General features: G+C 51.6%; 5 protein-coding genes across 5 annotated transcripts; 4 read left to right on the plus strand and 1 right to left on the minus strand.

Moving 5' to 3' along the window:
- Positions 1-268: 268 nt before the first annotated feature.
- On the minus strand, positions 269-1,514 carry KVR01_004060 (uncharacterized protein). The gene is made up of 2 exons (XM_044793428.1): positions 703-1,514; positions 269-636 (listed from the first exon to the last, which is right to left on the minus strand). Exons 1-2 carry the CDS (start codon positions 1,302-1,304, stop codon positions 528-530), a joined length of 711 nt encoding a protein of 236 aa, XP_044646224.1. The 5' UTR covers positions 1,305-1,514; the 3' UTR covers positions 269-527.
- A 242-nt stretch (positions 1,515-1,756) lies between these two features.
- On the plus strand, positions 1,757-4,176 carry KVR01_004739 (uncharacterized protein). The gene is made up of 2 exons (XM_044784284.1): positions 1,757-2,164; positions 2,236-4,176. Exons 1-2 carry the CDS (start codon positions 1,993-1,995, stop codon positions 3,138-3,140), a joined length of 1,077 nt encoding a protein of 358 aa, XP_044646903.1. The 5' UTR covers positions 1,757-1,992; the 3' UTR covers positions 3,141-4,176.
- Positions 4,177-4,202: 26 nt separating this feature from the next.
- On the plus strand, positions 4,203-5,954 carry KVR01_004532 (uncharacterized protein). Its single transcript, XM_044789191.1, has 2 exons — positions 4,203-5,164; positions 5,219-5,954. The coding sequence occupies exons 1-2, from the start codon at positions 4,225-4,227 to the stop codon at positions 5,830-5,832; spliced, it is 1,554 nt and encodes a 517-aa protein (XP_044646696.1). The 5' UTR covers positions 4,203-4,224; the 3' UTR covers positions 5,833-5,954.
- A 965-nt stretch (positions 5,955-6,919) lies between these two features.
- Positions 6,920-7,838, plus strand: KVR01_004626 (uncharacterized protein; the record flags this gene model as incomplete). Its single annotated transcript, XM_044783622.1, has 2 exons — positions 6,920-7,297; positions 7,395-7,838. The coding sequence occupies 2 exons, from the start codon at positions 6,920-6,922 to the stop codon at positions 7,836-7,838; spliced, it is 822 nt and encodes a 273-aa protein (XP_044646790.1).
- A 3,667-nt stretch (positions 7,839-11,505) lies between these two features.
- On the plus strand, positions 11,506-12,784 carry KVR01_004109 (uncharacterized protein). The gene is made up of 2 exons (XM_044787764.1): positions 11,506-12,018; positions 12,151-12,784. Exons 1-2 carry the CDS (start codon positions 11,638-11,640, stop codon positions 12,703-12,705), a joined length of 936 nt encoding a protein of 311 aa, XP_044646273.1. The 5' UTR covers positions 11,506-11,637; the 3' UTR covers positions 12,706-12,784.
- The last annotated feature ends 807 nt before the right edge of the window (positions 12,785-13,591 follow it).

The following is a 13,591-nucleotide window of genomic DNA, read 5'->3' on the forward strand; positions in this document are numbered from 1 at the left end:
AAAGGACAAGCTAAAACTGATCACTCACGGCAAAGTGGACGCCGGCAGATTAGAGATGACTCGAGCCCTTCGGCCGGTACTGTAAGTCACACGAGGCAGTAGTCTGGCGTAACAGTTTGAATAATAATTGCGTTCGTTTACCGATAGAGCAAGAATCTGCCTGCTCCGAGGCTTTTCAAGATGAGCCATGGTGTGGATGGCTTTCAAGGGAAATTATCATGTTGCTCTCACAGTCTCGCCGTGTGCAATGGGTGGGCACCACGGGCAATTGATCGAATGCAGCCTTGAATAGACATTAATCGAAACTCGCTTCTATAGATGGCCAGAACGGATCCAGCCGGAAAGATAGCAAAAGGGGAAGAGCTCGAAATGTCGCCAGGGCGATCAGCTCCTCATATCACTCTTACAGTCGGGCTCAACATGTGTTGAAGCGTGTACTCGTCCATATCACCAGCTCATAATGGCTTGAAGCCACGTGGATTATTTTACATTCCAATGCATGCCCTGCCCGGGCCGATATACTCGGCTCAATCATATTTCGTCGAACCCGTAGCCCGCGATGCGATCTTGACGGCATCCAAGAGTTCGGAACCAAGTTGGTAAATCATGTAGGAGGGCACAATGAGCCAGGCACCACTAGAGCAAAGCTCCTGTCAGATCTTTTTCTCCCCCAAAGACCAGGGATGGGCAGTCACAACTCACTTTGGAATAATCCACAGGAAGATAAGATCCCACGGCTTGTTGTGGCCAATGTTGTCGAAACCGGAGAAGTACTCGTTCAGCCAGTAGAGCACGGTCTTGCTGACGGTCATGACACTAGCGGAGAAGCCGACGAGGACAGCCAGGCCAGCGGCACCGCCAGCAATCCTCCTCCTCTCCTTGGCGTCCCTCAGGCCGAGACTGCCGGCGGCGCGATACCAGATGACAAAGTAGGCGATGTACATGAGGGTCTCGACGACGTTCAAGGTGCCCTGGGCCGCGGTGAAGCCATTGCCCAGGTCGAACTGCTTGCGGCCGTACATGTGGTCAACCTCGCCGTACAAGGCGTAGGGAGTCCAGAATGGAGCGTGGGCCCAGCCTCCGGGCATGGTGGCGGGGCGGCCGAGGACGTAGCCGGTATCCCAGATCACGAGCGGCAGGGAGATGAACAGCCAGACGAGGGTCGTAGTGGTCGGGGCGTGGGACCAGCCGGATGGCGGGGCGGGCCTCGGGGCGCGTTGCTTGCGAGGGGAGACCCTGAGGTCCGGAGCGTCCATGTCGAGGCCGGGAGTGAGGGCGCGCGAGGCAGAGCGTGTAGCCACCATCTTGATTGATGGTGGTGGGGTGGCTTGTTGTTGTTGTTGTTGTTCTTGTTGTGCTGTTGTTGCTAATGCTGTTGCTACCGTGCTTTCGGCGACGGTGACTTTGGAACTCGTTGCTTGTGTTGGTTTGAGGGAGCCCTCGCGGAGGAAAAGGATGTTGTGTGACCGCAGGACCGGGACGGGGAGAGACGCGTGGGTGCGACAGGATCAACAACACGCGGGGAGATGGGTTGAAACGGGGGACGGGAACCTTGGGAGTGAAGCTCCCCGCGACTGACCCTGCTGAGTAAGAGGATACGAGCTCTATGATTGGATGCTTGTTACAAAGTACCTAGGTACGGATACCCCCTCAACCCCTCCCCCCACACCGACAGGGGTTGGTCCTGTGCCTCCTCACGTCAATGCGACACTGTTGACTGGAACTGAACAGTACTGTAGTCTTCCGTGAATTCGACGTGAAAGTGCCCTCGATGCTTGCTGTTTGTTGTACTCGTGTATGCAGTGCACGGCAAATGCAGAGAATCACTGTTTTCCCCAATGATGTTCAGCTGCATCGTGAGCTCTCAAGACTGACGTCATAAGATTGGCACGCACGGGTGACGCCACATCGTGAAGACCTCGAGCTTTCCAGCTTCACTCTGCCGACTCCACCGCTTCAATCCTCCACCATGTCCACAACATTCAGTTGCCTATGTCCGGCCGTGCTCGGCTGCAAGCAATCGGCCAACACATCATGACTTCTCCTCGTCCAGCACCAAGCACCGTCGCAGGCCATCTCGCCGGCAGCAGTCAGTCCTGGCACGGCAACGTCTCCCCCGATGGCCCTTTCCAGCCAGAGACAGGCCGCTATCGACTCTATATTGGTAGCTTGCCCTCAGCCCGCACCTGAATCATGAATCACTCCCGAGAACCATGTGTCTAAGTCCAGTCACAGGTCTCTTTTGCCCTTTCGCACATCGGGCAAACATAGCCCGCCATCTCAAGGGCCTTCAGCACATCATTCCTGTCACCGTCGTCAAACCATACCCCAAGGGCGATCAGAAAGGTTGGCCCGGTTGGCAGTTCCCCTCCTCACCGTCTGAATACCATGGGGCAGACCCGGAACCCCTATTTGGGGCAAAGTATCTGCACGAGCTTTACTTCAAGGCCGACCCAGAGTACAAGGGCCGGTACTCGGTGCCCCTCCTGTGGGACACAGAGACCAACACCATTGTCAATAACGAGTCCACCGAGCTCCTCCGTGATTTGCAGACTGGCTTCAATTCCATCCTGCCTGAACAATATGCCAGAGTAACGCTGTACCCGGAGCATCTGCGTGACCAGATTGACAATATTTCCGTCTGGATGCAGCGTGACCTCAACACCGGCGTCTATAAGGCCGGCTTCGCCACCACCCAGGAGGATTACGACAAGAATGTCCCAGCAGTCTTCGCCGCGCTGAACAAGCTCGAGAAGATCATCGCACAGCTTGGTGGCCCATACATCCTTGGAGACGACCTCACTGAGTTGGATGTGAGGGCTTACGCCACAGTCGTCAGGTTCGACACCGTTTACGTCCAACACTTCAAGTGCAACTTGGGCACTATCCGGCATGATTACCCTCAGATCAACAATTGGCTAAAGAACCTGTACTGGAACATCCCGGCCTTCAGGGACACCACCGATTTCAAGCACATCAAGGATAATTATACCAAGAGCCACGGCGACATCAACCCTCGAGCAATCACGCCTCTGGGGCCCTGGCCTGAGGTCGAGGAGGGCTACGAGAGTGACCTGAGCAAGGTGCCGACTGGGGGCGTCAAGATGCCTCTCGTGCTCGAACTTGAGAAGAAGCTTTGACCCAAGACAGCAAGGCCAATGGGTGATCGAAATAGCCTCCGGTTCCTTACCGATACTAGCTACAAGTACGCAGCCATGCGGGCTGGGGTGCAAGCCACGCCGATTGCTACCGGTCTGCAAGCCGGGTCTGGGCCTAATGAGCATGATCCACAGCTATGTTGTTGAATCGATGGCCAGTCAGCCAGTCTGGACATTTAGTAGCCTGCATCTTAAAATCTCGCGCCAGTGCCGAGGACCCACCCCCTTGGGATGGTTTGCCGCTGTAGGCACCAGCTTAAACTCGTCGGCGATTGGTGGCCAGCTCAGCCGTCCGTCCCGTTGTGGTGGTGCGCCACGGGAGTCAAGCATTTAAATCCTCAAGGGCCCATTTTGGCTGGAGCCTACCGTCCTGCAAGGACCAGCACGCCAGGCACGCCAACTAGCTTGCCCCAACTCGGCGAACGGCCCTGCTGCGGCTCCACGAGACAAGGGCTTCTCCCCCATGCCTTGGCTTCCCGTCACCCGCATTGGAAGCTAGATTGAACTCCTTTTTGCCCTGGCAGCCCTGCAAGACACCGAGATTTGATTTCAGAAGGATTCTGGTCCAAGGCGCTGGGATTTCAAACGCGGCCACAAGCGCACGTTGACCCCCGTCTAGCCCATCTATTTTTAAAGCATAAGAATCAATTGACTTCATCTCCGTGGGGTTACCCCAAGGGCAGTCCCTGCCGCGGAGAGTGTGCACACAGCAAGGCAAGGGATGAGATGAAGATGTGAATGGCGACTGCTTCTCCCCCCAAGCTCGTGCGCATGTCATTGGCCGGCCCTTCGTGTAATCCTCGCCCCTTTGTTCATGTGGCTTTACTTCACCAGCAACTCAAGCCCCGGGACGCTGGCCTCGACAATCAGCTCCCTCAATGTGTGGTACAATGGCCGGCCGGCCATCTAGGGACCGGACGAACTGGGCAGTGCTCCCAATGTGCTAATTTTCGGGTATCGGTAGTGGCGTTGCATTGCATCCACGCATCTCAGTAATCACCTACCTAGCTAGGCCGACATTACATCAATAGGAATAAGGCCCAAGTCACAGTATAGTTGTGGCTCTATGAGCGAGTATATTATTTGCCTGGGCCCTTCGCTGCTCGTCCCTCAGCCCAAATCTGCCAAGGTCAAGTGCAACGAACTCTTTGAACGGCATTATCCTTGTATCATCATGGTCTCCTCACTTCTCCTTGTCGCCGCGGGTGCAGCAACTGTGTCGGCGGCACCTAACCTGAGGCCGAGGGCGGGTGCCTCAAGTCATTGTTCTTCGTCAGACGGCACTTACAAGCTCTCCTCATTCGACGCCCCGGTTTCTGGAGACGGCAATGCCAATGGAATGTCGACATGGCAGCTCACCATCGACGACACCTCGGCGGGCCACAAGCAGCAGATCACAGGCTTCGGTGCTGCCGTCACAGACGCTACCGTCTCAGTCTTCAACAGCCTCAGCGAGTCGGACCAATCTCGTCTGCTGAGCGAACTGATGACCGGCAGTGGTGCCGACTTCAGCTTGATGAGGCATACGATTGCCTCGTCCGACCTGAGTGGCGATCCAGCTTACAGCTATGACGACAACGGCGGCAACGTCGACACGAGCCTTGGTAGTTTCAACCTCGGCGACCGGGGCAACGCGATGGCTTCCTTGCTCGCGAAGATGCGCGGCTTGAAATCTGGCCTGACGATCCTCGGATCACCATGGTCTGCGCCCGGTTGGATGAAGTTGAATGGAGTCCTGACCGGCACCACCGTGAACAACAACCTCAACCCCAGCTACCGAGACAGCTTCGCCAGGTACTTCGTCAAGTACCTCCAGGCTTTCTCGAAGGCGGGAGCACACGTTGACGCCATCACCATCCAGAATGAGCCTCTCAACAGCCAGGCTGGGCACCCGACCATGTATGTCTACGAGGATGAGAGCGGGGATATCATTAACCAAAATGTTGGACCGGCACTTGCCGCCGCTGGACTCGACACGAAAGTCTGGGCCTATGACCACAACACAGGTGAGGACATTATCCTCTCATGGTCAGCACCTGATCCATACTGACATGCCTCAGATGTCCCGTCCTACCCCCAGACCGTCCTGGACAAAGCATCCGCCTACGTCCCCGCCGTGGCCTGGCACTGCTACGCCACCAACACGGACTGGGGCACCCTCACCGACTTCCACAACAAGAACCCAGACAAACTACAATACATGACCGAGTGCTGGACTTCGCCACAGACCGGCTGGTCCGCCGCCGCCGACTTCACAATGGGGCCGCTGCAGAACTGGGCGTCGGGCGCAATGGCATGGACCCTCGGCTCCGACGTCACATACGGCCCACACCTGTCCTCGGGAGGGTGCGATGCCTGTCGTGGCTTGTTCGTCGTCGACACTTCGACCAGGACGTACTCGTTCGCCATCGATTACTACATTATGGCGCAGTTCTCCAGGTACATGCCCAAGGGAGCTATTGTGCTGGCCGGCACGGGGAGTTACTCGTACGGCGACGGGTCTGGGATCCAGAGCGTAGCTACGCTCAACCCGGATGGAACTCGGACGGTTGTAATCACAAACAAATTTGGCAACGATGTATACATTACTGTGACGGCCAAGAGCGGCGACAAGTGGAGCGGCCGCGTCTACCAGAATTCGGTCGTCACTTGGGTACTGCCCGCCTCGGGTTAGGAACCTCGGAGTAAGAGATGCTCTTGGTCGGCTGCCTGGGTGTCTGAGGTGGTTTATATAACGTGGATAGTCTTCAATTTCCTGTAAATACCTAAAATGAATTCAGAAGACACTATCGTCCACCTGCTATCGGACGATGAGCTACTGCATGTGACAAAATCGACTTCCAGGATTAAACCCAACCAGGCCCTCGTCACTTCTGACTAATAGCCCGTTCAATCAAGCTCTTTTGAGTGTGTGTCCAGACGAAGCTGACTCACCCTGTTGTACTAGTTGATAAGGTGGGTGGTGTCGTTTCTAATCCCTCTACATTTAAAACGTACCTACTTAAGTGGGTATGTGGCGCCTTCATACAGCGGCCATGTGACGGACAGGCGACATAGTAACCTTGGTACGAGTTAGGTGGTGATTATGTCCGTCCAGGGCAGCATCGCAAAGTGAGCCGAGACACAATTGAAGATCAACTCATCCTCCTACCGGTTCTTTTAGAGCATCGACACTGCGATTAACATGAAAAGACAAAGGCTTTATGCAGCCCCTGGCTAAATTGGCTGGCTTGCACAATTCGCCTGGTCGGTCAAGGATGTGAGCCTTGAAGGAGACATTGCTGGTGTTGGCGCTTCTGCGAAACTGTAGCAATTGGCTTCAGCCATCCTCTGACTTGACTGAAATCATCCGATCTGCCCCGCTGCCAAAACCCTTTCAGGCGTTTGTGGTTGCCTGGACAGAAGACACTGGCGTCGAAAGGGACAGCACTGGTGTCATTTCCAAGTCCCTTGGCCCCCCCCCCCTTGTTTTCATCACCAAAGTCTCTACAAGCAAAACCAAAAACGCTTTGGTATTCCTCTGCACTTCGCAACTGGCGTGACGCTGCCCCATCATCAGCAAAGCTTTCCACCTTGCCATCAGAGACGATCTGCAGCGCGCATCTGACGTGTCGCCAAAACAAGACGCGCTTCGCCAACACAGCTTCGGCCTGACCACCTCCGCACGAAAGGTACGATCCAACGTGGGCATTACCATCTTCAGCCCATCCCCTTTCAATCACCCATACTGATCCCAGCCACAGAGGCCCCCCTCGGGCAACATGACCGACCAAGCACCAGCCCAAGATGCGAATGAACCCGAGCAAGAGGATCGTGGGGACATCGGGCCCTTCACGCTCGACACGCTTCCACGCAAGATCATCTCGATGATCCTGGCCACGATGACGGTCGATCCCAAAGAGCCGTATGAGCTTGATCGATCCACTCTGGAGCCCTCGGCGACTCGAGAGGAGCAAGACGCCAGCGCCCGTCGAGACCTTGCCAGCCTCTGCCTGGTCTCCAAATGGATGGCCTCCCAAGTCCGCCCAGCCCTGTATCGGAACATCCTCATTCGCAATTCCGATACCCTGGTTTACCTTTATCGAACCTTCCTTGAGAAGCCCCAATTCGGCATGCTCGTCAAGCGCATGACCCTTGACGTTTGGCACGGACCAAAAAAAACGAAGAGAACGAAGATTTTTCGTTTATGGAGACGTCCCCGATCTTGACCTAAGCCCGATCCTCTCATCCCCTCAGCATGGATTTTCAAGCCATTTGACAGTGGAGCGAGAGGTCGACATCACCCAGTTTTACGAAATTGTCGTGGAAAAACTCTACACCTTGCAGTTCAGAGTCCTAAGTCATACCAGCAGGCTCGAGTTCCTGGACTTCAATGTACAGCCCCTCTCTCGTGACACCGCCCAGGTTTATGTTCTCAGGCACTCGATTTACATGGAAGTGATCGGCCGTGTTTTTCTCTCACTGTGGGACGAGACATCGCCCTATCTTGCGAGTGTCAAGGAACTGCAGCTGCTTGGAAGAGAGACCCCTCATTCCAGCATAGATCGTCCAAACCACTATGCGGCATGGGTATGCAGACGTTTCCTCACCCTGCCCAAACTAAACCGACTCGTCTGGTTCAACCACGACCGTGGCTGGTTCGATACTTTTCCACGCCGAATGCTTTACGGTAAGGCCTAGGCTTTCTGCTGTCTGGCATGCCCAGGTGGCAGCAACTTAAACCCGCTCCCCAAGCTCTTGCACACATCACTAATGTCTTCTGCCCAGGACCGGATCAGCGCTTGAGTGCCGACGCCGAATCTATATGAGTTCTGAGCTTGACCGAGAGCCCTTGCCTTCCACACGAAATTGCTGCTCTTTGCGCCGTCTTTCCGTACGTACAAGGCACGCCCCTCTTGCTTCGGCTCCTATAAGCTTTCTCTTGCAAAGTTCTTGCCAAGCAGCGCGTTCGAATTTGGAGCTGTGACTAACGTCGTGCAGGAATCTTGAGTCCCTGTCAGTCGACACGGATTCTGAACAGTGCCGGCTAAGGATGTACCAGCTTCTCCGCAAAGCTCTTCAGCTCCAAACGAAGGGAGACACGAATTCAAGCCTGGTGAACTCAGGCCTAACCGCCCTGTACCTCACCGACGCCATTGGAACACTCAAGAACATCACGACGCTTAACCTCGACCTCCATTATAGCACTTGCAATATCAGCGCGTCACTCGGGCCGTCGGGAACCTTGAGCTTGGCTGGTCTGCCCAACCTGCAGAACCTTGCAGTGCCTTTCCACTTTTTTGTCAAGAGGGACCCGGACGGCCACCACAGAGCCGTCAGCCCCGCAAGCGTCCTGCCACGCACACTGAAGACGCTGAGGCTTGTAGCCTGCCTCTGGTGTCTTGGGCACCGGATCTACGAGAAACCCAGGTTTGTGGAGTGCCTCTGTGGCGCATACCGGATCCGAGGGTATGCCGGCGACGGAGCACCCTGCAGATACCAACATCCGGCTGCTGTGCTCGGGTTCCTGGAGGGTATCGCAGAGCAGCAACACAACAACTCTTTGCCTGCGCTCCGAAAGATCTTCTACAACGAAAGCGAAACCTACCCGGTCACGCATCAACACAGGACCTGGGAGTGTCTACATCCCCCGACCGAGATCCTGATGAAAGGGAATCAGAATACCCCTGATGCGCTGCGTCTCACGGCCGTTTCCGAGACATTGCGGCAAAGCGGCATTTTGTTCAAGATGCGTGCCACGGAATTCGGCTGTCGGGTATCACACTGTAGCAAGTTTCGGGTCCGCTCGAATTGTGGGTGTAAGAATTCTTATTGGGCTGTCTAATCTGCTCGCTAGCACTGAACTTTTGCTCTTAGAGTGGGTAACAACAGGCCGACGGACTTCGAACGGCGGAGCGATCTTCATCACACCCGATTGATGGGTCAAAAGGAAGACTTCACCTCACAATGGTGTCCAGTCGTGGAGCACTAGTGGCCTTGTCCGATGTAATGCTTTGACGGTTTGCGAAGCTTGTGGACATGAACGTCACGGTCCTAAATAGAATCACCACTTGGGGATCTCCCCAGAATTAAGGTAGTATTGTAATTGGTAGAAATAAAAATTGTATTCAAGAGTAAACAGTTCAAGAGTCTGGTGATATTTCCGTGTCCGGGCGACCCGTCAAGATACTGGTAAAAGCTAGTGCAAGATGCTGGTCAGAAGATGGCTTATGCGGTGGAACAGTTACACATTACAATTAAGGGCACTACCCCTACAACAAACCCCTAACACCTTCCTCTAATAACACGGCATATTGCTTGAACCAGGGGTGCTCCAAGACCTCTTGGATATCCGTTCGGATGGAAGCATTGTAGATGAAAGTCCGCGGTAGAAGATCCGTCACTTAGGCTTCACGGCACTAGTACCAAGGGCACCCTAGTGGTTTCGTTTTTTAATCCCTATGTGGTTACGCTTCTATTCCGTATACGTCCGAGGACATACATGGCGCCTTCATACGGTGTGATGACCGTATATATAATGAATTGTTTTAGCCTATAGAAACAGGACACAGCTCTCGCGCAGCTCATCAGCTAGGTAAGCACATTTGCTATCTATAAGAGCAAATAGGGGATCTTGGCGAGAAAGAGGACGAAGGGGGGGGCAGATTTAGCTGGATTCTGAGCCTGATACTACTAGGAAGCCACCACGCTGCTCATACGCCCCTTGGCCTTGTTGACTCTGCTTGCAACCACTACGCTCACATATCCATAGCAGTCACTACATTAAGTACACTAATACAACCAGCACTCTACTAATCTAATACATCCCTCTCCCCGTCGTTACGTGACCTATTAGGGGCCCTACCTTCACTATCCTAACCACTAGATCCACCAACATTGTGGCAGATAAATGGGGGGGTAAGCAGTTAGGTCTGAAAAGAGTGTATTGGGTTGGTTGGTTGCTAAGTTAGGCTGCAGGCGGGCTGGGGCGAAGGCCCAGCCTTGGGTCTAAGAACCTGCTGACTAAGCTGATGACTAAGCCAGAATCCACTTGCGTACACCCCCGATAGGCTCCTACAAACATGCTATTATATCTAGTAGCTATTATAACACCTATTATTACTAATAAAATCTAATTATATTATATAACTTTTAAATAATAAGTTTTTTTATTAATAAATAAAGTAATAAAAAACTTTAAACTTTTAATAAAATATTTTTTTAAAAATATTTTTTTTATTTTAAATTAATATTAATATTATATATATATAAATAATAAATATATAAGTTAATATAAACTATTTATATAATTTTAATTTTATTAATAAAGTAAAAATAAATATTTAAAAATATTAAAAAATATAATATATTTTTTAAAATTAATTTAATTAAATTTATTATATAAAACTTAAGCTAATATCCACTTACCCAGTAATTATATCCACTTACCTAGTTCCTGCTGACCGCTTACCTAGTACCAATTTTTCTAAGTAACTCCCTTATATTTATAAGTACCTTCTAAGTTAGCACTAAGAGACCCTATAGTATGATTTCCTTCTCTAATTTTAATACTTTAAGTATAAGCCCCTTCTAACATACCTTCTAGCACACCTTCTAGTACACCTTCTAGCACGCCTTCTAGCACGCCTTCTAGCATACCTTTTAGCACCTTCTAGGCTACACACATTTAGGTACCAACTAAGCATTTAGATACCAACTGAATGCCAGAAGGCTAGAAGTTTAGAGGGCTAGAAGGCTAGAAGGAGGGCTAGAAGGCTAGAAAGCGTATAGTCTTCACCTTTACCTTCTTAACTTTTAGCCCTCTAGCGTTTAGTTAGTATCTAAACACTTAGTTGGTACCTGAATGTATATAGCCTAAAAGGCCTAGAAGGTGAAGGCAAAGGGTCCTAAAAGGTAAAGATAAAGGGTCCTAAAAGGGGTGCTAAAAAGGGTTTAAAAGGGGTTTATACTAAAAGTATTAAAAATTTAAAGAATCCTAATTAAGTATATAGTTTTATATAGACCCTATATATAAATTTTTATACTAAATAAGTAGTTAAAAAAAACTAGGTGAGTGGATATAATTACTAAATGAGTGGATATTAGTTTATAAAACTTTTATAATAATTTTATAATTTATTATAAATATAATACTATCTATTATTAAAAGATATCTTTTTATATTAAAAAGGGAGAGTACCTAGGAGCCCTATGATATACTCTAGTATATATACCTAGGTAACCCATGTCGCTGCTGCATTAGGTAGCATTGTTAGAAAGAGTTTCTAGCCAACCACAATGAAGATAGCCGCCAAGACGAAATTCTTAGCACGTTACTCATGTACGCACCTACCCTCGTGTCCATGGCCCGTGACCACCTGGGGCACCACCCATAAAGCACGTTTGGGCAGCTTAGCCGTACTGTACATAGTCCACAGCTGTACTCCGTACTGCACCGACTCTTCCGAGTCGCTCCAGAGCTCCACATCCATCTAGAAACATGAGACTCTACTCAATATCATTGTTCGTCGCCGCGGTGGCTGCTCAGGCTCAGCCTGCGAATCCCCTCCCATTTAACGGTTGGTACGCCGATCCCGAGATCCGCGAGTACGACCCCATCTTCTGGATCTTCCCTACCACATCCATAGTGTTTGAAGACCAGAAGTGGTTCGATGCCTTCTCATCTCCAGATCTGATCAACTGGACCAAGCATCCCAATATCCTGACGACTGCGGACATCAACTGGGCACAAGACAGCCTGTGGGCTCCTAGCTCCACCCGCGGTCCTGATGGAAGATACTATATTTATTTCAGCGCGAACGGTCTTCGAAGCCAGGACTCTACTGCCGGACTGGGCGTCGCGGTCGCCGATACCCCCGAGGTGAGCAGTCTCTGTCTTTGTGTGTGCCTTTGTTGGGTCGGGATGCGCGGAGCAATGGGGGCGGGGTCTCTAAGCCTATGCAGGTCTCTTTCTTGACGGGGCCAAACGTGACTGACGACAAATCACACTCAGGGGCCCTACAAGGACGCACTGGGCCAAAGGCTCCTGGACAGTGAAATCAATGGTGCAAATCCGATGGACCCAGATGTGTTCATCGACGATGATGGTGTGATATACTTCTACTTCGGCGGCAGCGCCGTCAATGTGGCTCTTCTCAACGAAGACATGATCAGCTTTCTACCGTTCCCAGACTCCAACTCAACCTTCAAAGACATCACGCCGTCTCCCAGCTTTGTAGAAGGCACCAAGGTATTCAAGCGCAACGGCCGCTACTACATGACGTGGTCTGAAAATGGCTACGGCGATCCCACGTACCAGGTTGCCTACGGCACGTCCTCTTCGCCTCTTGGTCCATTTGAGCCACAAGGGGTTATACTCTCGCAGAATGCAAGTGTAGCGGTTGCTACGGGTCACAATGGGATTCTGAATATGCCAGGGACGGATGACTGGTACATAGTCTACCACCGGCGACCACTAAACGAGACAGACCCAAATCATAGGGTCATTGCGATTGATAGATTGTATTTTGGTGAGGATGGAGCGGTTGAGTCTGTTGTGATTACGTAGCTAGAGCGAGGGCGCCCTTTCAGGACTTCAAATTCCATGGGAGACGGCGGCACGCTTCAAATTCAGAGCCATGTAAAACACTGTCTCCTGGACCTAGAAGCGCTTTCTGCCCACACTAATGGTTTCACATGGGTACTCATGAGCCAACATTGAGGGATTCATCCCTGGATCCATAGGCTTGTAAATTCATTGATTTTTATCCAATTGCACAAATTCCCTGTCCTGCAGGCATTACCCAGCAAGGGTCTGACAACATTTGAATGTGTCCGGAAGTGGCAGGCGTTTGTGGGCAGATAACAAAGACATCGGTCACCTCAGCACAGGCCGCACGACCCAAATTCGTATGGTCCATCTAGTCTTCTCCGTTTGAGTTTCTTGGGATTGCTGAGACACATCATAGTGACAACATAACTCTCCAGTCATCTAATGATGGCAACTCAACAGGGAGGTGTCCCCATTGCGCCGGGAACACATGAAAATCAAGGATACTACACAAGATATGTTCCGTTATGGTCAGATCCAGAACGAAGGCCGCCCGGCCGGCACCCGGCCGTCCTGCCAGGTGACCAATTTAGCAATCCAAGCAAATACGCTATGTATGTCTGAGCGACCAAGTCTTCAGGGGAGCAAAAGAGTTGTCACTAAGCAGGTGAACACCCAGTCGATTTGGGATAGATTCAGAAGCACCCGAAGGGCAAGGTCGCTCCATGTTGACACCTACGTTCGAAAATTGGGCAATGCAATGGCAACGTACCATGTTCTTGGGATACACACCTCAAGAGGTGAGCCTGCCTCAGATTTCCCGATGGCCAACGCCCAAGCTCAGTCTGACGATCCTGATCTCATCGTAGTTGAGAGACACAGGAGTTTTGGACCCGGACAGTAA

This window comes from Diaporthe batatas, assembly GCF_019321695.1.
Source record: "Diaporthe batatas strain CRI 302-4 chromosome Unknown Contig00004, whole genome shotgun sequence".
Lineage (NCBI taxonomy): Eukaryota > Fungi > Ascomycota > Sordariomycetes > Diaporthales > Diaporthaceae > Diaporthe > Diaporthe batatas.